General features: G+C 41.6%; 1 protein-coding gene across 1 annotated transcript in view; it reads left to right on the forward strand.

The window, feature by feature from the left end:
• Positions 1-4532: 4532 nt before the first annotated feature.
• The window catches only part of LOC134571347 (uncharacterized), a 93202-nt gene continuing 71623 nt past the window's right edge, over positions 4533-26111 (forward strand). The window contains exon 1 of the mRNA XM_063429549.1: positions 4533-4607. Within this exon, the coding sequence (XP_063285619.1) occupies positions 4562-4607 (46 nt within the window). The 5' untranslated portion in view covers positions 4533-4561. The remainder of the gene's footprint in view (positions 4608-26111) is intronic.

Here is a 26111-nt window from a genome sequence, read left to right on the forward strand (position 1 = left end):
TGTGCTCGGTGTCATATGCATCTTTCGACCGGGCGGTCGATCTGGTCCGGCGGGCCGGGCGTGGGGCTCTGATGGCGAAAGTGGACATTGAGGCCGCGTTACGGCTGCTGCCGGTCCACCGGGACTGTCATCACCTACTGGGGTGTTTCTTCGAAGGGGCCTACTTCGTGGACTTGTGCCTGCCCATGGGTTGTTCCATTTCGTGCTCCTATTTTGAGAAATTTAGCACTTTTCTCGAATGGGTGGTACGGGTGGAAGCGGGGAATCGTTTTATTGTGCATTATCTGGATGATTTTCTGTGTGTGGGGCCGGCTGATTCCTTGGATTGCCTGGGCCTGCTGCGGACGGTTGAGTGGGTGGCGGGCCACTTCGGGGTTCCGCTGGCGGCGGATAAAACTGAAGGCCCGACCACGTGTCTGAGTTTCCTGGGTCTGGAGATTGACTCTGGGTTGGGCGAATGTCGGCTGCCCCGGGATAAGCTGGACAGGCTTCGAGGGGCGGTGGCTGCTGTGGCCGGGGCGCGCAAGGTTACTCTGCGGCAGCTCCAGTCTCTGATTGGGCTGCTCAATTTTGCATGTCGGGTCATTCCAATGGGAAGGGTCTTCAGTCGCAGCTTGTCGGCCGCTACTGCGGGGGTTCGGTCCCCGCACCATTTCATCCGGGTGTCGGCGGCCATGAGAGCGACTTGGGCATTTGGGATGCCTTCTTGCGGGACTTTAATGGGACGGTGTTGTTCCGCAGGAGGGCCAGTCGTCGGCCGAGCTTGAGCTTTTCACGGATGCATCGGGCAGCGTGGGCTTTGGGGCATATTTTGGTGGCTGCTGGTGTGCGGAGAGGTGGCCGGACTCTTGGGGTTCGAGCCCTCTTATGCGCAACTTGGCTTTCCTTGAGTTGTTCCCGTTGGTCGTTGCGATGGCACTGTGGGGCGACAGGCTGCGCGATCGGAAAGTGGTCTTTTTCTCGGATAACATGGCAGTGGTTCACGCGGTGAATCGTCAGTCTGCGGCCTCAAGGCCGGTGGTTAGGCTGCTTAGGCGACTGGTATTGCTGTGTATGTCTCGGAATGTTGTTTTTCGCGCGCGGCATGTTCCCGGTTATTTGAATGAGGTGGCTGATGCTCTGTCTCGTTTTCAGTGGTCCCGATTCTGGCTGGTGGCGCCGGGGGCATCGAAGGAAGGGCAGGCTTGCCCGGACGAGATTTGGCAGCTGGGAGCATCCTGCTTGGAGGACTTGTGAAGGCTTCCCTGGCACCGGCCACTTGGGCCTCGTACAGTAAGGTTTGGGGCTTGTGGGAGCGGTCGCTGGACGGGTTGGCCATGGACAACGGGGATGCCCTGCGGGATGCTTTCCTGTGGTACACCTGTCAGTTGCTGGCAAAAGGGGCGTCGCCTACCATGGTAGACAGGTCCATGGCGGCGATGGCATTTTGGTTTAGGTGGCATGGGAAGGAGGACTTTACCAAGACCTTCGTTATCAGGCAAGCCCTGAAGGGTTATCGCAAGGGACGCAGGTCGCCGGATACCAGGCGCCCGGTGTCGGTTCGGCTACTGGGGGATTTGGTGGGTTTATTGCCTGAAATCTGTTTCGATGGGGGCGAGGCTTCGCTGTTCAAGGTGGCGTTTATTTTGGCGTTTTTTGGGGCATTCCGAATTGGGGAATTTGTGAGCACTAATAAGATGGTGCAGGGGGGCCTGCAATTTTCGGGGGTTCGTGTCTTGGATGGGAAGGTGGTGGTGCACCTTGGCAGATCCAAAACGGACGTCCGCGGCGTGGGCCGGGACGTGGCACTGGGGGCCTTGCCGGGCTCGGCTTTGTGCCCGTTGGCTGCTACGGCAGAGTACCTGGCGCGGAGGCCAGCGATGGGGGGTTCCTTGTTGGTGCATGCCGACGGATCGTCCCTCTCTCGGTTCCAGTTCACAAAAGTTTTTCGGTTGGGCTTGGGCAAGTTAGGGCTTCGTGCTGAACGATTTGGAACGCACTCGTTCCGTATTGGGGCGGCCACGGAGGCGGCTCAGTTGGGATTGGGGGACGAGGTGGTGAAGCGGATCGGGAGGTGGGAATCGGTAAGATTCCGTTCCTATGTCCCGTTGGGTCTGTTGGAGTAATGGACTTGGGGACCGTTTTATGCAAAAAAAAAAAAAAATGGGAATAATAGACTTGTAACTGGCTGTACTGAAATGGTTCACTGTGTTGTTTGGGCTGGGGTGGGGGTCTCTGTCGGACTTCCCTCATCATTTGTTTTTTTCCCCCCAGGGCGTGAGGCATGGATCGTGGGCCATTCGTTTGTCTTCTGGGCCGAGAGGAGGGCCGCAGCTCGAGCGCAAGGCCAGCAGCTGGGTTTTCCGAGAGGCCAGTTGGCAGTTCGCTGGTTTGGGTATCGGGGTTTTTGCTGGGGGGATGTTTGTGGTAAACTGTTTGGGATGCTGGCGCCGGGATGCACGCCAGACTTACTGGTCCTACATATTGGGGGTAATGACCTGGGCCTTACGCCGCAACGCCGGCTGGTGAAGTGGATGAAGCAGGACATCAATAAGTTGAGGGGCCTGCTTCCGGGGGTCATGTTGGTTTGGTCGGAGATTGTCCCGAGGCGCCGGTGGCGGCACACTCGGGATCCGGTGGCTATGGATAGGTGCAGAAAGAAAGTGAATAGCTTGATGGCAAGCTTTGTGCGGAAGGTAGGGGGTGTGGTGGTAAGGCACCTTGAGCTGGAGGAAGGGTTGCCAGGATACTACCGCTCGGATGGTGTTCACCTCTCGGAGGTGGGTTTGGACCTGCTCAACTTGGGTTGGCAGGATGGTATACGGATGGCTCTGTTTCTTCGGGGTGGCGGAGCTCAGACAGCTTAAGGGGTCAAGGTCTGAGCTTGTGGCTGGATGGGGAGCTGAAGGAGAGGAAATAGGCTCCCCTGGATGAACGTGAGGTGGAATAAACAGATTGTGGTCATCGGTGGTTGAGAGGTTTCGAGTCCTGGAGGTGGCTCAGAACCTGTTGGGGCAGGGGTATCCGGGTATACCCCTGCCGTGGTTAATGGATGGTTGGCAATTTGGAATGTTGGTGTATGTTATAAATATGTTATAAATATGTATATGTGTTATTATATGGGGGTCATTGCCTTTTGTATGGTAGCCGAAGGAACAGGATGCGAGGGGGCGGAGTATGGGGGGCAATGACCCATGTTTATCTGTTAATTTATTATTGTTATTATTATTATTATTATTATTATTATTATTATTATTAATTATTGGTTAATAAAGCTGTGGACAAATTTCCCCATATTACTTAGTGTCTGTGTGTTATTGGGTTAGGATATGGGGGTGGTTTGTCCTGGATTCCGACTGCCCAAATGGCGACTATACACCTGTCAAGAGGATGATGTGGTCAAAATACTCATTTGCCTAATAATTCCCCACCCTCATGGCTCCCCTGCCGCTGGGCTGAAGGGGTTAAAACCTTTCTCCAGCGCTGGGCTTCCTCTGCACTGGGGAACTCTCCTCCTCCTGCCGACGTCAGTGCCGAAAGCGTGGCAAGAGCCACGTCCGCATTCAAACCGCCCATAGGAAAGCATTACTCAATGCTTTCCTATGGACGTCCAGCGTCTTCTCACTGGGATTTTCACAGTGAGAATCGCGGAAGCGCCTCTAGTGGCTGTCAGTGAGACAGCCACTAAAGGCTGGATTACCCTAATGTAAACTGCTATGTTTACAGCTGCAGGGTTAACCCTAGAGGAACCTGGAACCCAGACCACTGCATTGAGCTGAATTGGTCTGGGTGCATACTGGGTCCTTTAAGATACAAGGGGCATAAAGAAATGAAAACTAAAAGAAAAAAAAGACATGGCACTGTCTCTTTAAGTGAGATGCACAAGTGGTTGTTTAGATATATTTATTACTTCATGTGGGAGAAGCCCCAATTCACACTTTTAAGTAACAGAGGCTTCTATTACAACTGTAGGACTACAAAGTGTAAGCTCACCTGCCAACAATAAGGCAGAGCACTAAAAAATACAGTGATTTTAGCTTTCAGAGGACACAACTAAGGTCACAATTTAGGGTTTGTTCTGCTTATACAGTGGGGTTGAATACTATAGCAAATCCTGCTGCCTTTGAGTGATAAGAGTTTGAGCACAGGCCTAATATATGTGTTTTAACTGCTTTGGTATCTCAATGCTTTATTATAGTGCAGTCACACGATGTGTTCCGTGTTTAGGGTTAATTATTAATTTTATCATAAAACTCATCCTATCTCACCGCCACGCTACACGCCATATTTCACTATATTGAACAATAGTCAATCAAAGGACAATTCTAAATCTAAATCTACAATCTAAAAATGTGATTACTTTTAATAAAATCACCATCACAATTGTACATAAAAAAAAAAAAAACTACCAAGTTCTAAAAGCGAGGAGCACAGTATCAGTCCATAGTACACCACCGAGGACACTGCTGCATGATAAGTCAGAAGATAAGGAGTTAATCATTTCCAGTGTACCACCATTTCTAGTAAATCCATTATCCAGACATTAAGTGAAAGTGAAACGAAGAACGACCGGTGGTTAAACATGGAGAAACGGAGATATTTGCTGCTTCTATTCCTGCAACAGATATGTAAGTTTTTACTGAATTCCGAATATTCTGGAGGAAAATGAAGGGTCTGTTGTATAAAGGGGAGAGATTAAACTGCCCAGGGGAAACAAGTCAGGAGAGAACTTAAAGAGACAGGATTGTAATGAGGTCTGGACTTGTCATAACAGCAGACATTCTTTACATGAAATATGATATCCAGGGCTTGACAGAGAGAGAGAGACATTATCTGTTAGCGTACTCGACACGCCAGTCCGCCCCTTCATAATATCATTTGTGTTTTAAATTACAGAATTCCAATTCCATTATTCCAATCTGTATTGCTTCTGACGTGAAGATGGGAAGGCATTTTTTAATATGTGAATGCAGGGCTGATCATAGGGCGCAGAGTGGGAGTGTTCATATTACTAGCTCCTCCCATATACAAATGTCCAGGCATGCATGTTTCCATGGCAATGACCCCGCCTCTTCATCAATATGCCCCACCTTTTTTTGTAATCAGAATGCTTTGACAGTGTGTGTAGGGGGTGACTGTGTTTGGGAGGGTGACAGTGTGTGTGTAATGACAGTGTGTGTGCGGGGGGATGTCAGTGTGTGTGTGTGTGTGGGGGGGGGGTGACAGTGTGTGTGTGTGAGGTAATAGCGTGTGGGGAGGCTTTGTATTAGTGACCAGCTTCCCCAAACTGAAATGCCTTTTTTAAAATAAAAATTAAAATTCTACTGTTATGTATTGAGGTTTATGCAGTCCACCTTCCAGTAGATGGCAGCATAGTGAAGTTATGCACTTGTTCTGTTGTGTTTAGTCTCTTTGGTGTTATGTCATTATGTGTGTGTACTGAAGTAAAGAGAAGTTCTATTTTACTACAATGTCTGAGAGCCATTTGTGAATATATAACATGCTAATACACTAAACTGGCGACGAGGATGGGATTATAATAAATGGACACTGCAGAATATATATAAAGAAAATGAAATCAGCCTGAGTGAGGGAATAAAACTTTTTTTTGGAATTCTTTTATCTACAAATATTTCCAGCATGGCTTCTCTGGGACACATGGAGGAATTTGATCTGGCTAATCCAGCCTCATGGGACTCATATGCTGACAGGTTAGTGTTTTTCCTGGAAGCTAATAAGGTGGTGGATGCTATTCAGAAGAGAGCTGTGTTACTGAGTGTTATTGGATCCAAAACATTTGATATTGTCCGCTCACTGATATCTCCTGCTAAACCACAAGACTACTCATTTGAAGAAATACTGGCACTGTTAAAACATCATTTAGCACCCACCCCATCTGAAACAGTGAGGCGTTTCCATTTCAATAGAAGAAATCAGAAACCAGGTGAAAGCATTGCAGCATACATTGCAGGACTGCGCAGGCTGTCTGAAAATTGCAATTTTGGTACCAGCTTAGAATCCTTGTTAAGGGACAGGCTTGTGTGTGGGGTGCAAGATGAAGCACTGCAGAGGAGACTGCTTGCAAGACAGAATTTAACTTTTATTATTGCACAAGAGGAAGCGCTCGCAAATGAGGCTGCATATGTCCATTCAAAAGAGATACAATTCTCCAGCAAAGATAACTCACCTGAAGTAAATCTAGTGAAGAAGACTGATGTTAAATCAAAACACTTTTCACTACACACTGATGTCACAGCTCCATTTAAAGGAACTTGTTATAGTTGCGGTGGAAAACACAGGCGTAATACATGTCGTTTTCGAAATGCAGTTTGCCACACATGTAAACGTACAGGTCACATACAGACAGTTTGCCAAAGTCAAGCCAGTGGAATTCAGACCAAATATAAGAATGTGAATAAAATACAAACCACAGCGCACTCTTTTAATACTCCACAAACCGTTTCAGATAGTGAAATGACTGCAGGTGTTTACTCAAATGACTATGTGAATAAAGTGGAAAATTCACCATCAGGACTGAAGATTTACACTGAAATTGTGCTTCAAGATGTTCCGTGCAAAATGGAAGTAGATTCTGGGTGCGCATATTCTTTGATTTCAGAAGAGACATTTACATTGTTATGGCCTCATAATTCTCCTTCAATAGTACCTTGTGATATTCATCTCGTGGACTACAACAAACAGGCTGTGGATGTTAAAGGGGTTTGTTTTATACCAGTAAAATATGGTAAATTCAGAGGACATTTACGTTTAATAATTACTAAGGGACAAAGAGCAAGTTTGCTAGGTAGAGAGTGGTTTGAACCCTTAGGAATTTCATTAACTGGAGTTAATAATAAAACCAATTTTGTGCACTAATTGGAAGATTGTGCTCAAACACCTAATAAGTGGTAACCCCTACACCACTTCAAAACATATAATACACATACATACAAAAAGGTGGAGCTCCTAAGAATATGATACAGTCGGTATTCTGTAAAACAAAAATATACAGACAATAGTGCAACACTGTAAAAATGGGCATTAAAAGTGCATAAGCTGAAATATTGTAACTCACAAGCCTGGAGTCATACCCTCATATGACTCAGGTGGTATACGCCTCTGGACCATTCAAGGATGTCCCAATCCTTTTTCTCTCTTTGGGGGATCGGTGTTTCCTTTTAAGGGTGCTTGGTGCTTTGTGCTTTCCCTTTAAGTTTGCTGCTAATAGAGGTGCAAAATCCCAAAGGAGTTCCAGAAAAAAGGTGCTTTATTGTAGATAAAAATTTCAAATATAAAATCAAACATATATATATATAAAACAAAAGATAAAAAATAAGTTCCAAATATTGGTCTGGTTTGATTCAATAGTCTGTAACAGTGTCCAAAACGCGTTTCGCCTTACAAAAGGCTTCCTCAGTTGGCTGTTATGTGGATCTTTTCCTCTCTTTCTTGTTTAAATATCCTCCACTGGTCGGATTCTGTGCGCCTTTTTTTTCCCTCTCCCACTTCCGGGTTCCGGGTTTCATCTTGTGGAACGCAACGTGCGTTCCACCGTGCGTATCTATTTCCGGATTCCTCATTTCGGTGGAGCGCACGTGCGTTCCGGCGCTTGGTTCAATGCGCATCCGCTTTCATATTCCTCACTGCGATGGAACGCACATGCGTTCCAGCGTTTCGTTTCTATGTGTTCCTCTTTGTTGGCTTTTTCTGGTGGAACGCATATGCGTTCCACCTCTTAAAGACACAACCTATATTGGGGACATAGTTTAAAACATGCAAAAAAATCTCATTTTTTTTTTTTTTTTTTTTTTTTCCGTTTCAAATCTATTATGTCTAACTACCAAACAACATATTGGCTTGATTCTTTCAATAGATGATTCACACAAAGTTTAACAGATAAATGGTATCCCATAAGCACATATATAGATGGATTTAAAAGGTAACATGTTAGTGGCAGTTTATGGATGTCTCTACAAGGTATACAGAATTTTTTTAAAAATGGTGGGAAATTAATGTAATCAGTAAGAATTTTTTTCCCAAGACTAAAAAGCATTTAACACTATAGAAAGGGACTATTAGCTCATAAAATGACATAATTCAAAGTCATTGTTCAATCCATGTGGGACCATGGTATTAAAATCGTAAATTAATTTCATTTCTTCCCTTCCTATTTTTTTGGTGTAGTCTCCCCCTCTCCAATCTTTCCTCACCAATTTGATTGCACTAAAAAACATTCCGTCTGGGTTTGAATTATGAACTCTTTTGAAATGACTTGAGACGCTATGTGTTTCTACCCCATTTTTTATATTCCTTGTGTGTTCTGCCACTCTGGTGTTCAAATTTCGAATTGTTCGGCCGACATACACAAGGTTACATGGGCATTTTAATATGTAAATTACCCCCTTTGAGTAGCAGGTTAAATGGTCTCTTATCTGAAATTTTTTATTAATGATAGGTTCCATGTCCGTGATGTGTCTTTTCTTGCTTTTGGTGTTTCTGCATGCTAGGCATTGTCCACAGCCATAGAACCCTTTATTCATGTTTAAAAAAGTACTATTTACGGGTGTTTTCTTTTTATTGCAACTCTGTACTAAAGTGCTTTTTAGGTTCTTGGCCCCTCTATAAATTATTTTGGGTTTATCTGATAAAATATTTTTTAAAATTGGATCGTCTTTTAGGATATGCCAGTGTTTGTTAATAATGTTATTTATTTTTCTATTGTTTCCGTTAAAACTGCATATGAATGGGACGTTGTTGCCGTTCCATTTTCCATTTTTTTCTTTATCCTTATACTTCAAGGTATTTATTCTAGGGATTCTTAGGACTTCTTCTAATGCAGTCTGGAGTTTACCTTCCTCATATCCTTTTTGTATGAACTGTGTTTTGATTATATTTGCTTGTATTATATAATCATGGTCATTAGTGCAGTTACGCCTAATCCTCAAGAACTGGCCCTTGGGGGCATTAGTTAACCAGGGGGCATAATGACAACTTCTTTTGTCAATGTACCCATTCGCATCGACTTCTTTGAAATGGTTTTGTGTTATGATCCTATTATCTTTGATGTTGATCTCTAAATCTAAAAAATTGATTGTGTTCTGGCTAATCTGTGCTGTTAAAACGATGTTCCACTGGTTGTTGTTTAGGTACAAAATAAAATCATTCAAATCTGTATTTGTGCCTGTCCAAATGAAAAATATGTCGTCTATGAAGCGGCGGTAGCACACCAAGTCCGCCCCCCATGGGTGTCCCTGATACACAAACTGCTCCTCCCAATAGGCCATGAACAAGTTTGCGTAACTGGGGGCGAACTTGGTGCCCATCGCCGTTCCCCTAACCTGTAGGTAAAAAGTTTCATTGAACCAGAAAAAGTTATTGGTTAAGATCAGGTGAATACCTTCTAAAATATATAAAATTTGTTCCTCCTTAAAATTGTGTTTGTTTAAAAAATACTGTACTGCTTCAAGGCCTTTTTCGTGCGGTATAATAGTATAAAGTGAGGTCACGTCACACGTGACCAAAAAATTCCCTTCTTTCCAGGTCATCTCATCCATTAATTGTAGTATGTGAATGGTATCCTTCAGATACGCCGGATTCTTTATCACGAGAGGCTGTAGCAGATGGTCGAGGTACTCCGACACCTTGGCTGAGATAGAATCTATCCCAGATATGATAGGTCTCCCCGGTGGATTTTCCTTATTCTTATGTATTTTTGGGAGATGGTAATATACTGGTGTCTTTGGATGTGGAGTTGACAAGTATTTGGCTTCCTTAATAGTTAGAATACCCTTTTCTAAACCTTTTTCAATGTAATCATCAAATTTTTTCTTTATGTTCTCTATCGGATTATTCTCTAATTTTTTATACGTGCCTGGATCTGAAAGGATTCGTTCCGCTTCTTGTAAATACTTGTCATTCGGCATGACCACTATACCCCCTCCTTTATCTGCCGGTTTAATTACAATTTCTTGGTTCTGTTTTAATTTTTTTATTTCTCCTCTCTCCTTAACTGACATATTTTGCTGGTATCTATTTAATGGTTTGATTTTCTTTATATCTTTCATTACCATAATTTCGAAAGCTTTTATCTCATCTGAGATGAGATGCTTTGGAAAAAAATCTGATTTTAATTTCAGCTCTGTGTGTATATACTCTGATGGTACTTCATCATTCACTCTCTCTTCTTTGTTATGGAAAAATTTCTTTAGGCTCAGATTCCTAATAAACTTATTGATATCTATAAAAAAATCGAACTTATTTAGATCAGAGGTAGGTGCAAATTTCAAACCTTTTTGTAGAATTGCTACTTCCCCTACGGGTAACTCATTCCCCGTTAGGTTGAAGATTCCTTCTGAATTTATCTCTTTCCTCTCTTCTCCGTATGTCTCTCTTCTTCTTTTTCTTCCTCTCTTTCTTTTGTTGCCGATCTCTGTCTTTTGCCTGGAGGTTCCCAAATCCTGATCTGGCGTTGTTGTTTCGATCTCTCTGCTGTTAGGTCCTTCTGAAAAGGAGTCGATATAGATGCGTCTCCTTGTCTTGGTTCAGAGTATTCTCCATCTATCCTCTCTATTCTATGTCTATGTAACTCTGGAGAATATCTATCGTCTCTTCTCCTCCTCTCATCTCTCTTCCATGTCGCACCTCTTGTTTCCTCAGTTTTTTGAGGGCCTAACTTGACTACTTGGCTGTAGCTTCTGTAGTTTGTATATTTGGGTGGAGGAGAACAGTTTCTCCTGTGGTCTCTCCATCTGGGGAAGGTTTGTTCCTGTCTTTGTGGTTCCGACCATTTCTCCTCTCTTCTATCTCTTTGATTCTGTTCCCTAGTTAATCTCCAATTGGGTGCTATATTTGTTCTTTGTTCTCTATATTTGTCTGTATATTTTATTTTGGGGGGTGACCGATTTCTTTCGCTTCTTTTGTTTCTAGAGGGTGATCTACTTTTTCTTTTTCCTATATATTTCGTTTTCTGTGAGTGATCATCATATCTCTTATATGGTATTATTTCTTTATTATACCTCAATTTCTGTTTGTTTATGATATTGATGTTACCCGTTTTATAGTCATTTTTGTCCCTCAAGTATTTACTTTTTTTTACTTCAATCACGTCTTTTTCTTTTTTTTCTACTCTGGATTTTAGATCCCTCATTATTTGACTATATAACTCAGGATTAGTGGATTCACTTATTTTATCTTTCCAGATTTTGATGTCTTTATCTATTTGTGTTAGGGTCTCTTCTCGTCTGGAAACAATATAGCCCATTGTGCTAAATGAGAAGCCCTCCAACATTTTGTTCCACCCCGTCATAAAACCATCATCTTCTCTATCAAAGGAAGGATTTTTTTGGAATCTGAGACCTCTTGGTGTGATTCTTTCCCTCACATATTTTTTTAGGGTAGCTACCTCCCATTTGATTTTCATCTCTCTTATTAGGGTTTTTTCTAAATTGTATTTACATTTCTCTGAGTCTACAAATGGTGTTTCGGTTGGTGGGTCATTTGTTAAGGCAAACATTTGATCTATGTTATTAGTGGAGTATTCCCTACTTTCAATTAAAGCCATATTGCAATAGTTATCACTCCCACTTCGTGCAAGGGGTTAAAACAATATAAGTAATAAAACCAATTTTGTGCACTAATTGGAAGATTGTGCTCAAACACCTAATAAGTGGTAACCCCTACACCACTTCAAAACATATAATACACATACATACAAAAAGGTGGAGCTCCTAAGAATATGATACAGTCGGTATTCTGTAAAACAAAAATATACAGACAATAGTGCAACACTGTAAAAATGGGCATTAAAAGTGCATAAGCTGAAATATTGTAACTCACAAGCCTGGAGTCATACCCTCATATGACTCAGGTGGTATACGCCTCTGGACCATTCAAGGATGTCCCAATCCTTTTTCTCTCTTTGGGGGATCGGTGTTTCCTTTTAAGGGTGCTTGGTGCTTTGTGCTTTCCCTTTAAGTTTGCTGCTAATAGAGATGCAAAATCCCAAAGGAGTTCCAGAAAAAAGGTGCTTTATTGTAGATAAAAATTTCAAATATAAAATCAAACATATATATATATAAAACAAAAGATAAAAAATAAGTTCCAAATATTGGTCTGGTTTGATTCAATAGTCTGTAACAGTGTCCAAAACGCGTTTCGCCTTACAAAAGGCTTCCTCAGTTGGCTGTTATGTGGATCTTTTCCTCTCTTTCTTGTTTAAATATCCTCCACTGGTCGGATTCTGTGCGCCTTTTTTTTCCCTCTCCCACTTCCGGGTTCCGGGTTTCATCTTGTGGAACGCAACGTGCGTTCCACCGTGCGTATCTATTTCCGGATTCCTCATTTCGGTGGAGCGCACGTGCGTTCCGGCGCTTGGTTCAATGCGCATCCGCTTTCATATTCCTCACTGCGATGGAACGCACATGCGTTCCAGCGTTTCGTTTCTATGTGTTCCTCTTTGTTGGCTTTTTCTGGTGGAACGCATATGCGTTCCACCTCTTAAAGACACAACCTATATTGGGGACATAGTTTAAAACATGCAAAAAAATCTCATTTTTTTTTTTTTTTTTTTTTTTTTTTTTCCGTTTCAAATCTATTATGTCTAACTACCAAACAACATATTGGCTTGATTCTTTCAATAGATGATTCACACAAAGTTTAACAGATAAATGGTATCCCATAAGCACATATATAGATGGATTTAAAAGGTAGGTTCTTACTGATTACATTAATTTCCCACCATTTTTAAAAAAATTCTGTATACCTTGTAGAGACATCCATAAACTGCCACTAACATGTTACCTTTTAAATCCATCTATATATGTGCTTATGGGATACCATTTATCTGTTAAACTTTGTGTGAATCATCTATTGAAAGAATCAAGCCAATATGTTGTTTGGTAGTTAGACATAATAGATTTGAAACGGAAAAAAAAAAAAAAAAAAAAATGAGATTTTTTTGCATGTTTTAAACTATGTCCCCAATATAGGTTGTGTCTTTAAGAGGTGGAACGCATATGCGTTCCACCAGAAAAAGCCAACAAAGAGGAACACATAGAAACGAAACGCTGGAACGCATGTGCGTTCCATCGCAGTGAGGAATATGAAAGCGGATGCGCATTGAACCAAGCGCCGGAACGCACGTGCGCTCCACCGAAATGAGGAATCCGGAAATAGATACGCACGGTGGAACGCACGTTGCGTTCCACAAGATGAAACCCGGAACCCGGAAGTGGGAGAGGGAAAAAAAAGGCGCACAGAATCCGACCAGTGGAGGATATTTAAACAAGAAAGAGAGGAAAAGATCCACATAACAGCCAACTGAGGAAGCCTTTTGTAAGGCGAAACGCGTTTTGGACACTGTTACAGACTATTGAATCAAACCAGACCAATATTTGGAACTTATTTTTTATCTTTTGTTTTATATATATATATGTTTGATTTTATATTTGAAATTTTTATCTACAATAAAGCACCTTTTTTCTGGAACTCCTTTGGGATTTTGCATCTCTATTAGCAGCAAACTTAAAGGGAAAGCACAAAGCACCAAGCACCCTTAAAAGGAAACACCGATCCCCCAAAGAGAGAAAAAGGATTGGGACATCCTTGAATGGTCCAGAGGCGTATACCACCTGAGTCATATGAGGGTATGACTCCAGGCTTGTGAGTTACAATATTTCAGCTTATGCACTTTTAATGCCCATTTTTACAGTGTTGCACTATTGTCTGTATATTTTTGTTTTACAGAATACCGACTGTATCATATTCTTAGGAGCTCCACCTTTTTGTATGTATGTGTATTATATGTTTTGAAGTGGTGTAGGGGTTACCACTTATTAGGTGTTTGAGCACAATCTTCCAATTAGTGCACAAAATTGGTTTTATTACTTATATTGTTTTAACCCCTTGCACGAAGTGGGAGTGATAACTATTGCAATATGGCTTTAATTGAAAGTAGGGAATACTCCACTAATAACATAGATCAAATGTTTGCCTTAACAAATGACCCACCAACCGAAACACCATTTGTAGACTCAGAGAAATGTAAATACAATTTAGAAAAAACCCTAATAAGAGAGATGAAAATCAAATGGGAGGTAGCTACCCTAAAAAAATATGTGAGGGAAAGAATCACACCAAGAGGTCTCAGATTCCAAAAAAATCCTTCCTTTGATAGAGAAGATGATGGTTTTATGACGGGGTGGAACAAAATGTTGGAGGGCTTCTCATTTAGCACAATGGGCTATATTGTTTCCAGACGAGAAGAGACCCTAACACAAATAGATAAAGACATCAAAATCTGGAAAGATAAAATAAGTGAATCCACTAATCCTGAGTTATATAGTCAAATAATGAGGGATCTAAAATCCAGAGTAGAAAAAATAGAAAAAGACGTGATTGAAGTAAAAAAAAGTAAATACTTGAGGGACAAAAATGACTATAAAACGGGTAACATCAATATCATAAACAAACAGAAATTGAGGTATAATAAAGAAATAATACCATATAAGAGATATGATGATCACTCACAGAAAACGAAATATATAGGAAAAAGAAAAAGTAGATCACCCTCTAGAAACAAAAGAAGCGAAAGAAATCGGTCACCCCCCAAAATAAAATATACAGACAAATATAGAGAACAAAGAACAAATATAGCACCCAATTGGAGATTAACTAGGGAACAGAATCAAAGAGATAGAAGAGAGGAGAAATGGTCGGAACCACAAAGACAGGAACAAACCTTCCCCAGATGGAGAGACCACAGGAGAAACTGTTCTCCTCCACCCAAATATACAAACTACAGAAGCTACAGCCAAGTAGTCAAGTTAGGCCCTCAAAAAACTGAGGAAACAAGAGGTGCGACATGGAAGAGAGATGAGAGGAGGAGAAGAGACGATAGATATTCTCCAGAGTTACATAGACATAGAATAGAGAGGATAGATGGAGAATACTCTGAACCAAGACAAGGAGACGCATCTATATCGACTCCTTTTCAGAAGGACCTAACAGCAGAGAGATCGAAACAACAACGCCAGATCAGGATTTGGGAACCTCCAGGCAAAAGACAGAGATCGGCAACAAAAGAAAGAGAGGAAGAAAAAGAAGAAGAGAGACATACGGAGAAGAGAGGAAAGAGATAAATTCAGAAGGAATCTTCAACCTAACGGGGAATGAGTTACCCGTAGGGGAAGTAGCAATTCTACAAAAAGGTTTGAAATTTGCACCTACCTCTGATCTAAATAAGTTCGATTTTTTTATAGATATCAATAAGTTTATTAGGAATCTGAGCCTAAAGAAATTTTTCCATAACAAAGAAGAGAGAGTGAATGATGAAGTACCATCAGAGTATATACACACAGAGCTGAAATTAAAATCAGATTTTTTTCCAAAGCATCTCATCTCAGATGAGATAAAAGCTTTCGAAATTATGGTAATGAAAGATATAAAGAAAATCAAACCATTAAATAGATACCAGCAAAATATGTCAGTTAAGGAGAGAGGAGAAATAAAAAAATTAAAACAGAACCAAGAAATTGTAATTAAACCGGCAGATAAAGGAGGGGGTATAGTGGTCATGCCGAATGACAAGTATTTACAAGAAGCGGAACGAATCCTTTCAGATCCAGGCACGTATAAAAAATTAGAGAATAATCCGATAGAGAACATAAAGAAAAAATTTGATGATTACATTGAAAAAGGTTTAGAAAAGGGTATTCTAACTATTAAGGAAGCCAAATACTTGTCAACTCCACATCCAAAGACACCAGTATATTACCATCTCCCAAAAATACATAAGAATAAGGAAAATCCACCGGGGAGACCTATCATATCTGGGATAGATTCTATCTCAGCCAAGGTGTCGGAGTACCTCGACCATCTGCTACAGCCTCTCGTGATAAAGAATCCGGCGTATCTGAAGGATACCATTCACATACTACAATTAATGGATGAGATGACCTGGAAAGAAGGGAATTTTTTGGTCACGTGTGACGTGACCTCACTTTATACTATTATACCGCACGAAAAAGGCCTTGAAGCAGTACAGTATTTTTTAAACAAACACAATTTTAAGGAGGAACAAATTTTATATATTTTAGAAGGTATTCACCTGATCTTAACCAATAACTTTTTCTGGTTCAATGAAACTTTTTACCTACAGGTTAGGGGAACGGCGATGGGCACCAAGTTCGCCCCCAGTTACGCAAACTTGTTCATGGCCTATTGGGAGGAGCAGTTTGTGTATCAGGGACACCCATGGGGGGCGGACTTGGTGTGCTACCGCCGCTTCATAGACGACATATTTTTCATTTGGACAGGCACAAATACAGATTTGAATGATTTTATTTTGTACCTAAACAACAACCAGTGGAACATCGTTTTAACAGCACAGATTAGCCAGAACACAATCAATTTTTTAGATTTAGAGATCAACATCAAAGATAATAGGATCATAACACAAAACCATTTCAAAGAAGTCGATGCGAATGGGTACATTGACAAAAGAAGTTGTCATTATGCCCCCTGGTTAACTAATGCCCCCAAGGGCCAGTTCTTGAGGATTAGGCGTAACTGCACTAATGACCATGATTATATAATACAAGCAAATATAATCAAAACACAGTTCATACAAAAAGGATATGAGGAAGGTAAACTCCAGACTGCATTAGAAGAAGTCCTAAGAATCCCTAGAATAAATACCTTGAAGTATAAGGATAAAGAAAAAAATGGAAAATGGAACGGCAACAACGTCCCATTCATATGCAGTTTTAACGGAAACAATAGAAAAATAAATAACATTATTAACAAACACTGGCATATCCTAAAAGACGATCCAATTTTAAAAAATATTTTATCAGATAAACCCAAAATAATTTATAGAGGGGCCAAGAACCTAAAAAGCACTTTAGTACAGAGTTGCAATAAAAAGAAAACACCCGTAAATAGTACTTTTTTAAACATGAATAAAGGGTTCTATGGCTGTGGACAATGCCTAGCATGCAGAAACACCAAAAGCAAGAAAAGACACATCACGGACATGGAACCTATCATTAATAAAAAATTTCAGATAAGAGACCATTTAACCTGCTACTCAAAGGGGGTAATTTACATATTAAAATGCCCATGTAACCTTGTGTATGTCGGCCGAACAATTCGAAATTTGAACACCAGAGTGGCAGAACACACAAGGAATATAAAAAATGGGGTAGAAACACATAGCGTCTCAAGTCATTTCAAAAGAGTTCATAATTCAAACCCAGACGGAATGTTTTTTAGTGCAATCAAATTGGTGAGGAAAGATTGGAGAGGGGGAGACTACACCAAAAAAATAGGAAGGGAAGAAATGAAATTAATTTACGATTTTAATACCATGGTCCCACATGGATTGAACAATGACTTTGAATTATGTCATTTTATGAGCTAATAGTCCCTTTCTATAGTGTTAAATGCTTTTTAGTCTTGGGAAAAAAATTCTTACTGATTACATTAATTTCCCACCATTTTTAAAAAAATTCTGTATACCTTGTAGAGACATCCATAAACTGCCACTAACATGTTACCTTTTAAATCCATCTATATATGTGCTTATGGGATACCATTTATCTGTTAAACTTTGTGTGAATCATCTATTGAAAGAATCAAGCCAATATGTTGTTTGGTAGTTAGACATAATAGATTTGAAACGGAAAAAAAAAAAAAAAAAAAATGAGATTTTTTTGCATGTTTTAAACTATGTCCCCAATATAGGTTGTGTCTTTAAGAGGTGGAACGCATATGCGTTCCACCAGAAAAAGCCAACAAAGAGGAACACATAGAAACGAAACGCTGGAACGCATGTGCGTTCCATCGCAGTGAGGAATATGAAAGCGGATGCGCATTGAACCAAGCGCCGGAACGCACGTGCGCTCCACCGAAATGAGGAATCCGGAAATAGATACGCACGGTGGAACGCACGTTGCGTTCCACAAGATGAAACCCGGAACCCGGAAGTGGGAGAGGGAAAAAAAAGGCGCACAGAATCCGACCAGTGGAGGATATTTAAACAAGAAAGAGAGGAAAAGATCCACATAACAGCCAACTGAGGAAGCCTTTTGTAAGGCGAAACGCGTTTTGGACACTGTTACAGACTATTGAATCAAACCAGACCAATATTTGGAACTTATTTTTTATCTTTTGTTTTATATATATATATGTTTGATTTTATATTTGAAATTTTTATCTACAATAAAGCACCTTTTTTCTGGAACTCCTTTGGGATTTTGCATCTCTATTAGCAGCAAACTTAAAGGGAAAGCACAAAGCACCAAGCACCCTTAAAAGGAAACACCGATCCCCCAAAGAGAGAAAAAGGATTGGGACATCCTTGAATGGTCCAGAGGCGTATACCACCTGAGTCATATGAGGGTATGACTCCAGGCTTGTGAGTTACAATATTTCAGCTTATGCACTTTTAATGCCCATTTTTACAGTGTTGCACTATTGTCTGTATATTTTTGTTTTACAGAATACCGACTGTATCATATTCTTAGGAGCTCCACCTTTTTGTATGTATGTGTAATATGGAGTTAATAATGTATCCACAGATATTCTACAGAATGTGATTGATAAATTTAGTGCAATCTTTGAAGAAGGTCTTGGCATTTTTAAAGGCCCTCCTGTTTATTTTGTATTAGATTCAAAAGTACCCCCAATTCGTATGAAGCCTCGCAAAATTGCATTAGCTCTCAGACCAAAAATAGATGCTGAGATTACACGTCTTGTGGAACAAGGCATACTTGAACCCATAACACACCCAAAGTGGTGTACACCCATAGTTCCGGTCATGAAACCAAATGGGGATGTCAGAATCTGTGCTGACTACAAATGTACAATAAATAAAGCGTTGCAAGAGCATCCCTATCAAATTCCAGCTGTTAATCAAATTCTTACTACTTTGGCAAAAGGAAAAGTATTTGCCAAGTTGGATATGGCTCAAGCCTACCAGCAGTTACCTGTGGATGATGAGGCTGCTGATGCACAAACGATAATAACACACAAAGGAGCTTTCCGAGCAAGACGTTTGCAGTTTGGAGTTTCCATTGCTCCTGGCATATTCCAGAATTTAATGGAGGACCTCTTATCTGGACTTCCAGGTGTAGTGCCTTATTTTGATGACGTTCTTATTGGAGCAGATTCTATACAGTCATTGGCTGCACAGCTACAACTTGTTTTACAACGTTTTCTTGATGCTGGTCTAAAACTTAAAAAAGAAAAGTGTGTTTTTGGTGTAAGTAGCGTGGATTTCCTTGGTTACCGAGTTGACGCACAGGGCATTCATCCAACTGATTCTAAGGTTGAAGCTATCCATAGAGCTCCGGTTCCAACAAACAAACAAGAACTGCAAGCTTTCCTAGGGTTGCTTAATTTTTACCATTCTTTTCTGCCTGATAAAGCCACTGTTGCTGAACCTCTGCATCGTCTACTAGATAAAGATGCTCCATGGAAGTGGACTGACGTTCATACTACCGCTTTCAGCGCTGCTAAAAAACTGTTGTCTTCTGACAGTTTGCTTGTACACTATGATTTGGAGAAACCGCTCAACCCTAACCTGCGATGCTTCTCCGTATGGCATATGGGCTGTATTGAGCCACACTTTGAGAAATGGGGTTGAGGCTCCTATTGCATTTTATTCACGGACTTTATCTACTACAGAGAGGAATTACGCCCAAATTGACAAGGAGGCTTTAGCTATTGTGTCCGGTGTAAAAAAGTTTCATGACTATTTGTATGGGCGGAGGTTTACTATTATAACAGATCATAAACCTTTACTGGGTCTGTTCACCAGCAATACTCCCACTCCTCAAATAATTTCACCACGCATGCTCAGGTGGTCCCTTCTGCTGAATGTCTATGATTGTGAGTTCAAGTATCATCCTGGCAAGGATATCACACATGCTGATGGATTAAGCCGATTACCTTTGCCTTCTCCTGACTTCCTTGTTCCTCCTATGTCTGAGGTCCTCATGTTGGAATCCATTCCAAACCCTCCGTTACATGCAAGTGACATTGCTTGTATGTCTGCCAAGGATCCTTTGCTGTCCCGTGTGCTCAACTGGGTTTGGAGGGGGTGGCCAAAATCAAAAGTGGAAGACAAGTTCAAACCATTTGTAGTGTGCCAACATGAACTATCTGCCTATAAAGGGTGCCTATTATGGGGAAACAGAGTGGTAATTCCAAATGCAGGACAAGCTTGAGTATTGCATGTTCTTCATGAAGGACATCCTGGAATAGTTCGCATGAAAGCTTTAGCCAGAAGTTATGTTTGGTGGCCTAAAATGGATGAAGTTATTGAAAAGTGGGTGAAGAACTGTGTACCATGCCAATCTACTCGTCATGCTCCACCTAAAGCCTCAGTACATCCTTGGGAAGTGACTAGGTCACATTGGTCCCGTTTACATATAGATTTTGCTGGCCCTTTTCATGGACAGATGTTTTTTTTAGTTGTTGACTCCTTTTCAAAATGGTTAGAAGTTGTTCCAGTTACATCTGCTACCTCAGTCACAGTCATAAAGATTCTAAGGAGGTTGTTTGCTACACATGGGTTGCCAGATACAATTGTGTCTGATAATGGAACACAATTTACCTCATCAGAATTCAAAATGTTCATGGCAAGTAATCTTATTCGACATGTTACTATTGCACCATTTCACCCATCATCAAATGGTCAAGCTGAGCGTATGGTTCAGACTACCAAAGACTCATTAAAGAGAATTATTGAAGGAGATAGGAATCGTAGACTTGCAAATTTCCTTCTGCAACAACATGTGACACCTTGCTCAAGCACCGGTAGTAGTCCAGCAGAGCTCCTTATGAACCGGCGTCTTAAAACTTGTTTGGATCGTTTACATCCTGATTTGACAACTGAGTTACAAGAGAAGCAAGAATTGCAATTCAATAAGAACTATAATGCTTCTACTGTCAGAGTATTTGCACCTGACAGTGATGTCTATGTCAGGAACTATGTTTCTGGACCTAAATGGATACCTGCAAAAGTACTTATGGCCACAGGACCTTTGTCATACAAAGTACGAATTCCTGATGGTAGAATATTACGAAGGCATGTCGATCAGATTCGGGAACGGAGTGATGAGATTTTGCCTGCTGCCGGTCCCAGTCATACTGGGTTTTCTGTGATACCAAATGATGTGGAACCACTGGATGATACAGGTCTCAGTTCTCCAGGAGTTGTTATTGAAGAACCAGTTCTGTGTGGTCCATCTGACAGAGCACAGGAAGAAGGGATGGGCACAACTGAAGGTCCAGGTGAAGCAGTTCCAAACACGGTTTTGGGGCGCCCAAGACGAAATATTAAACCTCCCAGTTATCTCAAAGACTTTGAGGTCTAGGGGGGAGGAGTGTTATGTATTGAGGTTTATGCAGTCCACCTTCCAGTAGATGGCAGCATAGTGAAGTTATGTTGTGTTTAGTCTCTTTGGTGTTATGTCATTATGTGTGTGTACTGAAGTAAAGAGAAGTTCTATTTTACTACAATGTCTGAGAGCCATTTGTGAATATATAACATGCTAATACACTAAACTACAATAAGCAATTCCCTGGTGGTCCAGTAGTCTCCCTCCCTGGTGGTCTGGTGGCCTTGCTATCCAGTCTTTAGTTCTGCCGGGTGCAGAGTTGTGGACCATGTGGTAGAGGTCTTGTAAACTCCGAACACTCTGAATTCCCCCGAACATTGACCTGCTTTCTAGCACACGTTTTACCCGAAATAAGACCTCCCCTCAAAAAAAGCCCATCAATGATATTGATGTTACAAAGTGTTGGACTCCAACACTTTGTAACATCAATATCATTACAGAATAATCTGGCCCATTCATGGAGACCGTCGGATCAGATTCTGCATTGGCCCAGCAGGTTGCTTATAATGCAAGAACTATGCAGACCCAGGCACAGACCATTCAAGTGCTGCAAGATCAGGTAGCTGAACTGCAAAATGAAGTTCGATCAATGCATAGTGAGCTTACCAGCTACAGGGCACATGATGTTGCGGCTGCTGCTGCTACTACTGTTACACCTGCACAAGATGCCCGCTTGCCTCTACCAGAAAAATTTGGAGGAGACCGCAAAAAATTTAGGGGTTTCCTAAATCAATGCCGTTTGCATTACCTAACCGTTTTCCATCTGAAAGAGAGAAGGTGGGATTTATTTTCTCCCTATTCAAAGATGAAGCCCTGGCTTGGGGCTCCCCTTTTCTGGAACAGGACAGTCCAGTCTTGGGAAATTTAAAAGACTTTCTTGAGGCCATGTGCCTAGTTTTTGATGACCCCAATCGCTGTGCTACAGCAGAAGCCACTCTCCTTCATTTACATCAAGGGAGGCGCTCTGTGGCTGAATATGCTGCTGAATTCAGACAGTGGGTTGCTGATACTACTTGGAACCAATCAGCCCAGAGGTTCCACTTCAGAAGGGGTCTCTCAGAAGCTATAAAAGATGAGCTAGCTCGTGTTGATCTTCCTGTTGAGTTTGATGCATTTGTGCGGTTGGCTATCCGTATTGATCGGAGACTTTCAGAAAGAAGATTGGAAAGACAGGGCTCTTTTAAACCAAGTGCTACTCCTACTTTCTATTCAAGAATTTCTACTCCGACCCCACAAACACCTACAGACTCTGAACCTGAGGCTATGCAGGTAGATCTAATAAGAGGGTCATTATCCAATGAAGAAAAACAGTGGCGACGCACTCACAATTTATGCCTGTATTGTGGTAGTGCAGGGCATTATGCCATCAATTGCCCTAGCAAGTCTAAAAGAACAATAGCTATGACTGCTGAGGGTGCACAGATTCAACACCAATCCCAGATTTCAGACCAACTGGATTCTGTCACAAAACCCTTGTTTTCTCTGGCTCAGGGTGAAGAGGGTATGATGACTCAACATCCTCATTTGGTGGTGCCTATCACTTTGCAATATGGTGATGTCTATGTCTTTCCACCTAATTTCCTCAACACAGTTTCCAGTGATTTTGGGTATACCCTGGCTTGCTCTGCATAACCCACAGATTGATTGGAAGACTAGAACCTTGTCCTTTCCTTCAGAACACTGCTTAATGAATTGTCAACCCTCTAAGGCAACACCTGTTGCCACAACAATTAATGAAATGGTTGATACAAACTTAACTAAGCTTCCTCTACAATATGGGGATTTTGCAGATGTCTGTGATAAGAAGAATGCTGATCAGCTTCCACCTCACAGGCCTTATGATTGCCCCATAGAGCTGCTACCTGGAGCTGCTATCCCATTTGGCCGTATATACTCCCTTTCTGAGCCTGAATTGAAAGCACTTCGTGAATACATACAAGAAAATCTTGCCAAAGGCTTTATTCGACCATCTACTTCTCCAGCAGGAGCTCCTATATTCTTTGTAGAAAAGAAAGATGGCAGTCTACGGCCATGTGTCGATTACAGGGACATTAATAAAATCACTGTTAAAAACCGCTATTCCTTGCCTCTCATTCCTGAACTTCTGGAGAGACTTCGTTCAGCTAAAATATTTACGAAGCTTGATCTACGGGGGGCATATAATCTGGTTCGCATAAGACCAAATGATGAATGGAAAACAGCTTTCAGAACCAGGTACGGACATTACGAATATCTAGTAATGCCATTTGGGCTTTGTAATGCCCCTGCAACTTTTCAACATCTAATCAATGATGTACTACGGGATCTCCTGGATCAGTTTGTTGTGGCATATTTGGATGATATCCTGATATTTTCTCATAATCTTGAAAATCACAGAAAACAGGTCTGCATTGTTTTTGAGCGCCTTCGTACCCACCACCTATACATTAAACTGGAAAAATGTGAGTTTGAACAAACAGAAATTCAATTCCTGGGATATGTAATAACTCCTAAAGGTTTAAGTATGGACGCAAGTAAAATTAAAGCTGTGCTGGACTGGCCCATCCCCAAGAATGAAAAAGATATTCAGAGATTTGTGGTGTTTGCCAATTTTTACAGGCGTTTCATTAAGAATTTCTCTGCCGTTATTACACCGATCACTGAACTTACACGTAAAGGGACTCCTTTTCAGTGGTCCAATAAGGCTGACACTGCATTTTCCAGATTAAAGACTCTGTTTACATCTGCCCCAATCCTGGTACATCCTCAGCCAGAATTGCCATTTACTGTAGAGGTAGATGCTTCTGATTCAGCTGTTGGGGCTATACTGTCTCAAAGGACTGGACCTAAGATGTTGTTACATCCATGTGCCTTCTATTCCCGCCAGATGTTACCAGCAGAAAGAAATTATGACATAGGGAATAAAGAACTTTTGGCTATAAAAGCTGCCTTTGCCGAATGGAGACATCTCTTGGAGGGAGCCACCCATCCAATTACTGTCCTCACAGATCACAAAAATCTGGAATGTATTCAATCAGCTAAGAGACTGTCAGCCAGACAAGCACGCTGGTCCCTATTTTTCTCAAGGTTTCATTTTTTGATTTCATACCACCCTGGTTCCAGAAATGGCAAGGCAGATGCCTTGTCTAGGATAGCTGACCCCCTCCATACTACAGTAACCAAAGCCACCATCTTGCCTGAGAGTAGATTTTTAGGAGTTACCTTCCCTTCTGATCTAATGTCTCGCATTAAAAAGGGCTACGCTGATGATCCAGTTTTTCGTGATCCTCCTCGTGATCTTCATATGACCATGCTTAATGGGTTTTGGATTTTTCAACGTCTGTTTGTTCCAGAATCAGTGCGACTGGACGTTTTACGTCTCTACCATGACTCAAAACCAGCAGGTCATCCAGGAATCCGAAAGACACAAGAACTACTTACCCGATCCTTTTGGTGGCCTAAATATTATGAGGATGTTAAGAAGTATGTGTCCTCTTGTGATGTATGTGCCAGACATAAGACTCCTCGCTCATCCCCTGTTGGCATGCTTCAGCCTCTTCCTATTCCTCATCGTCCCTGGGGATCTATATCCATGGACTTTATTGTGGAACTACCCCCTCTAAGGAACACACTACCATTCTTGTTGTTGTGGACCGGTTAACTAAGATGAGTCATTTCATACCAGCTCGTGGTCTCCCTTCAGCTAAACAGACTGCTGACCTAGTTATTCGGGAAATATTTTGCTTGCATGGAGTGCCTGATGAAGTAATTTCTGACAGGGGAGTGCAGTTTACATCTCATTTTTGGAAATATTTTTGTTCTATTCTAGGTATTAATGTAAATCTGTCGTCAGCTTTTCATCCACAAAGTAATGGACAGACTGAGCGAACCAACCAGACGTTAGAACAATATTTGCGGTGCTATATTAGTTACCTGCAGGATGACTGGCTGGATTTTCTACCCACGGCGGAATTTGCCTATAACAATGCCCAACACTGCTCCACTTCTCTGAGCCCATTTTTTGCTAATTATGGTTACCATTCAACCTTTCTAGTGAGTCTCCCAATTACTACTTCCATTCCTGCAGTCACTGACCGGCTAACCGCCTTACGAGATTCCCAAGAACTGTTGAAGAAGACTCTTTCGGAGGATCAGGAATGTTACAAAAGAGCTGCTGATAGGCATAGAAAGGAGGCCCCAGTTTATCATGTTGGTGACAAGGTTTGGCTGTCAACAAAGAATCTTAAGCTTAGGATTCCTTCTCATAAATTGGGTCAAAAGTTCATGGGACCTTTTGAGATCATCGCTCAGATCAATGCTGTCACCTTCCGTCTGCAACTTCCAGATTCCATGAAAATACATCCGGTGTTTCACGTTGCACTGCTTAAACCTTTTCATAAAAATACTTTCCCTGGTCGAGCCCTGCCTGCCCCACCACCAGTCCTCGTGGATGGTGAAGATGAATACGAGGTGGAAAAAATTCTTGACTCCAGGATATTCCGCAACAAGCTTCAATATTTGGTTCTTTGGAAAGGCTATGGTGAAGAGGATAGATCATGGGAACCAGTGGACAATATTCATGCGCCTGATCTTCTTCAGTCTTTCCATGCACAGTACCCTGCTAAACCAGGAAATAGGTCATCCAGAGGCTGCGCCTGTAGAGGTGGGAGTAATGTGAGGAACTGACTCTGCTGGGTTTCAAACCCTGATTTACATGCTGCTAAACCTCTTCCTTACCACTACACCAGC

The sequence above is a fragment of the Pelobates fuscus genome, chromosome 8 (assembly GCF_036172605.1).
Source record: "Pelobates fuscus isolate aPelFus1 chromosome 8, aPelFus1.pri, whole genome shotgun sequence".
NCBI classification, from domain to species: domain Eukaryota; kingdom Metazoa; phylum Chordata; class Amphibia; order Anura; family Pelobatidae; genus Pelobates; species Pelobates fuscus.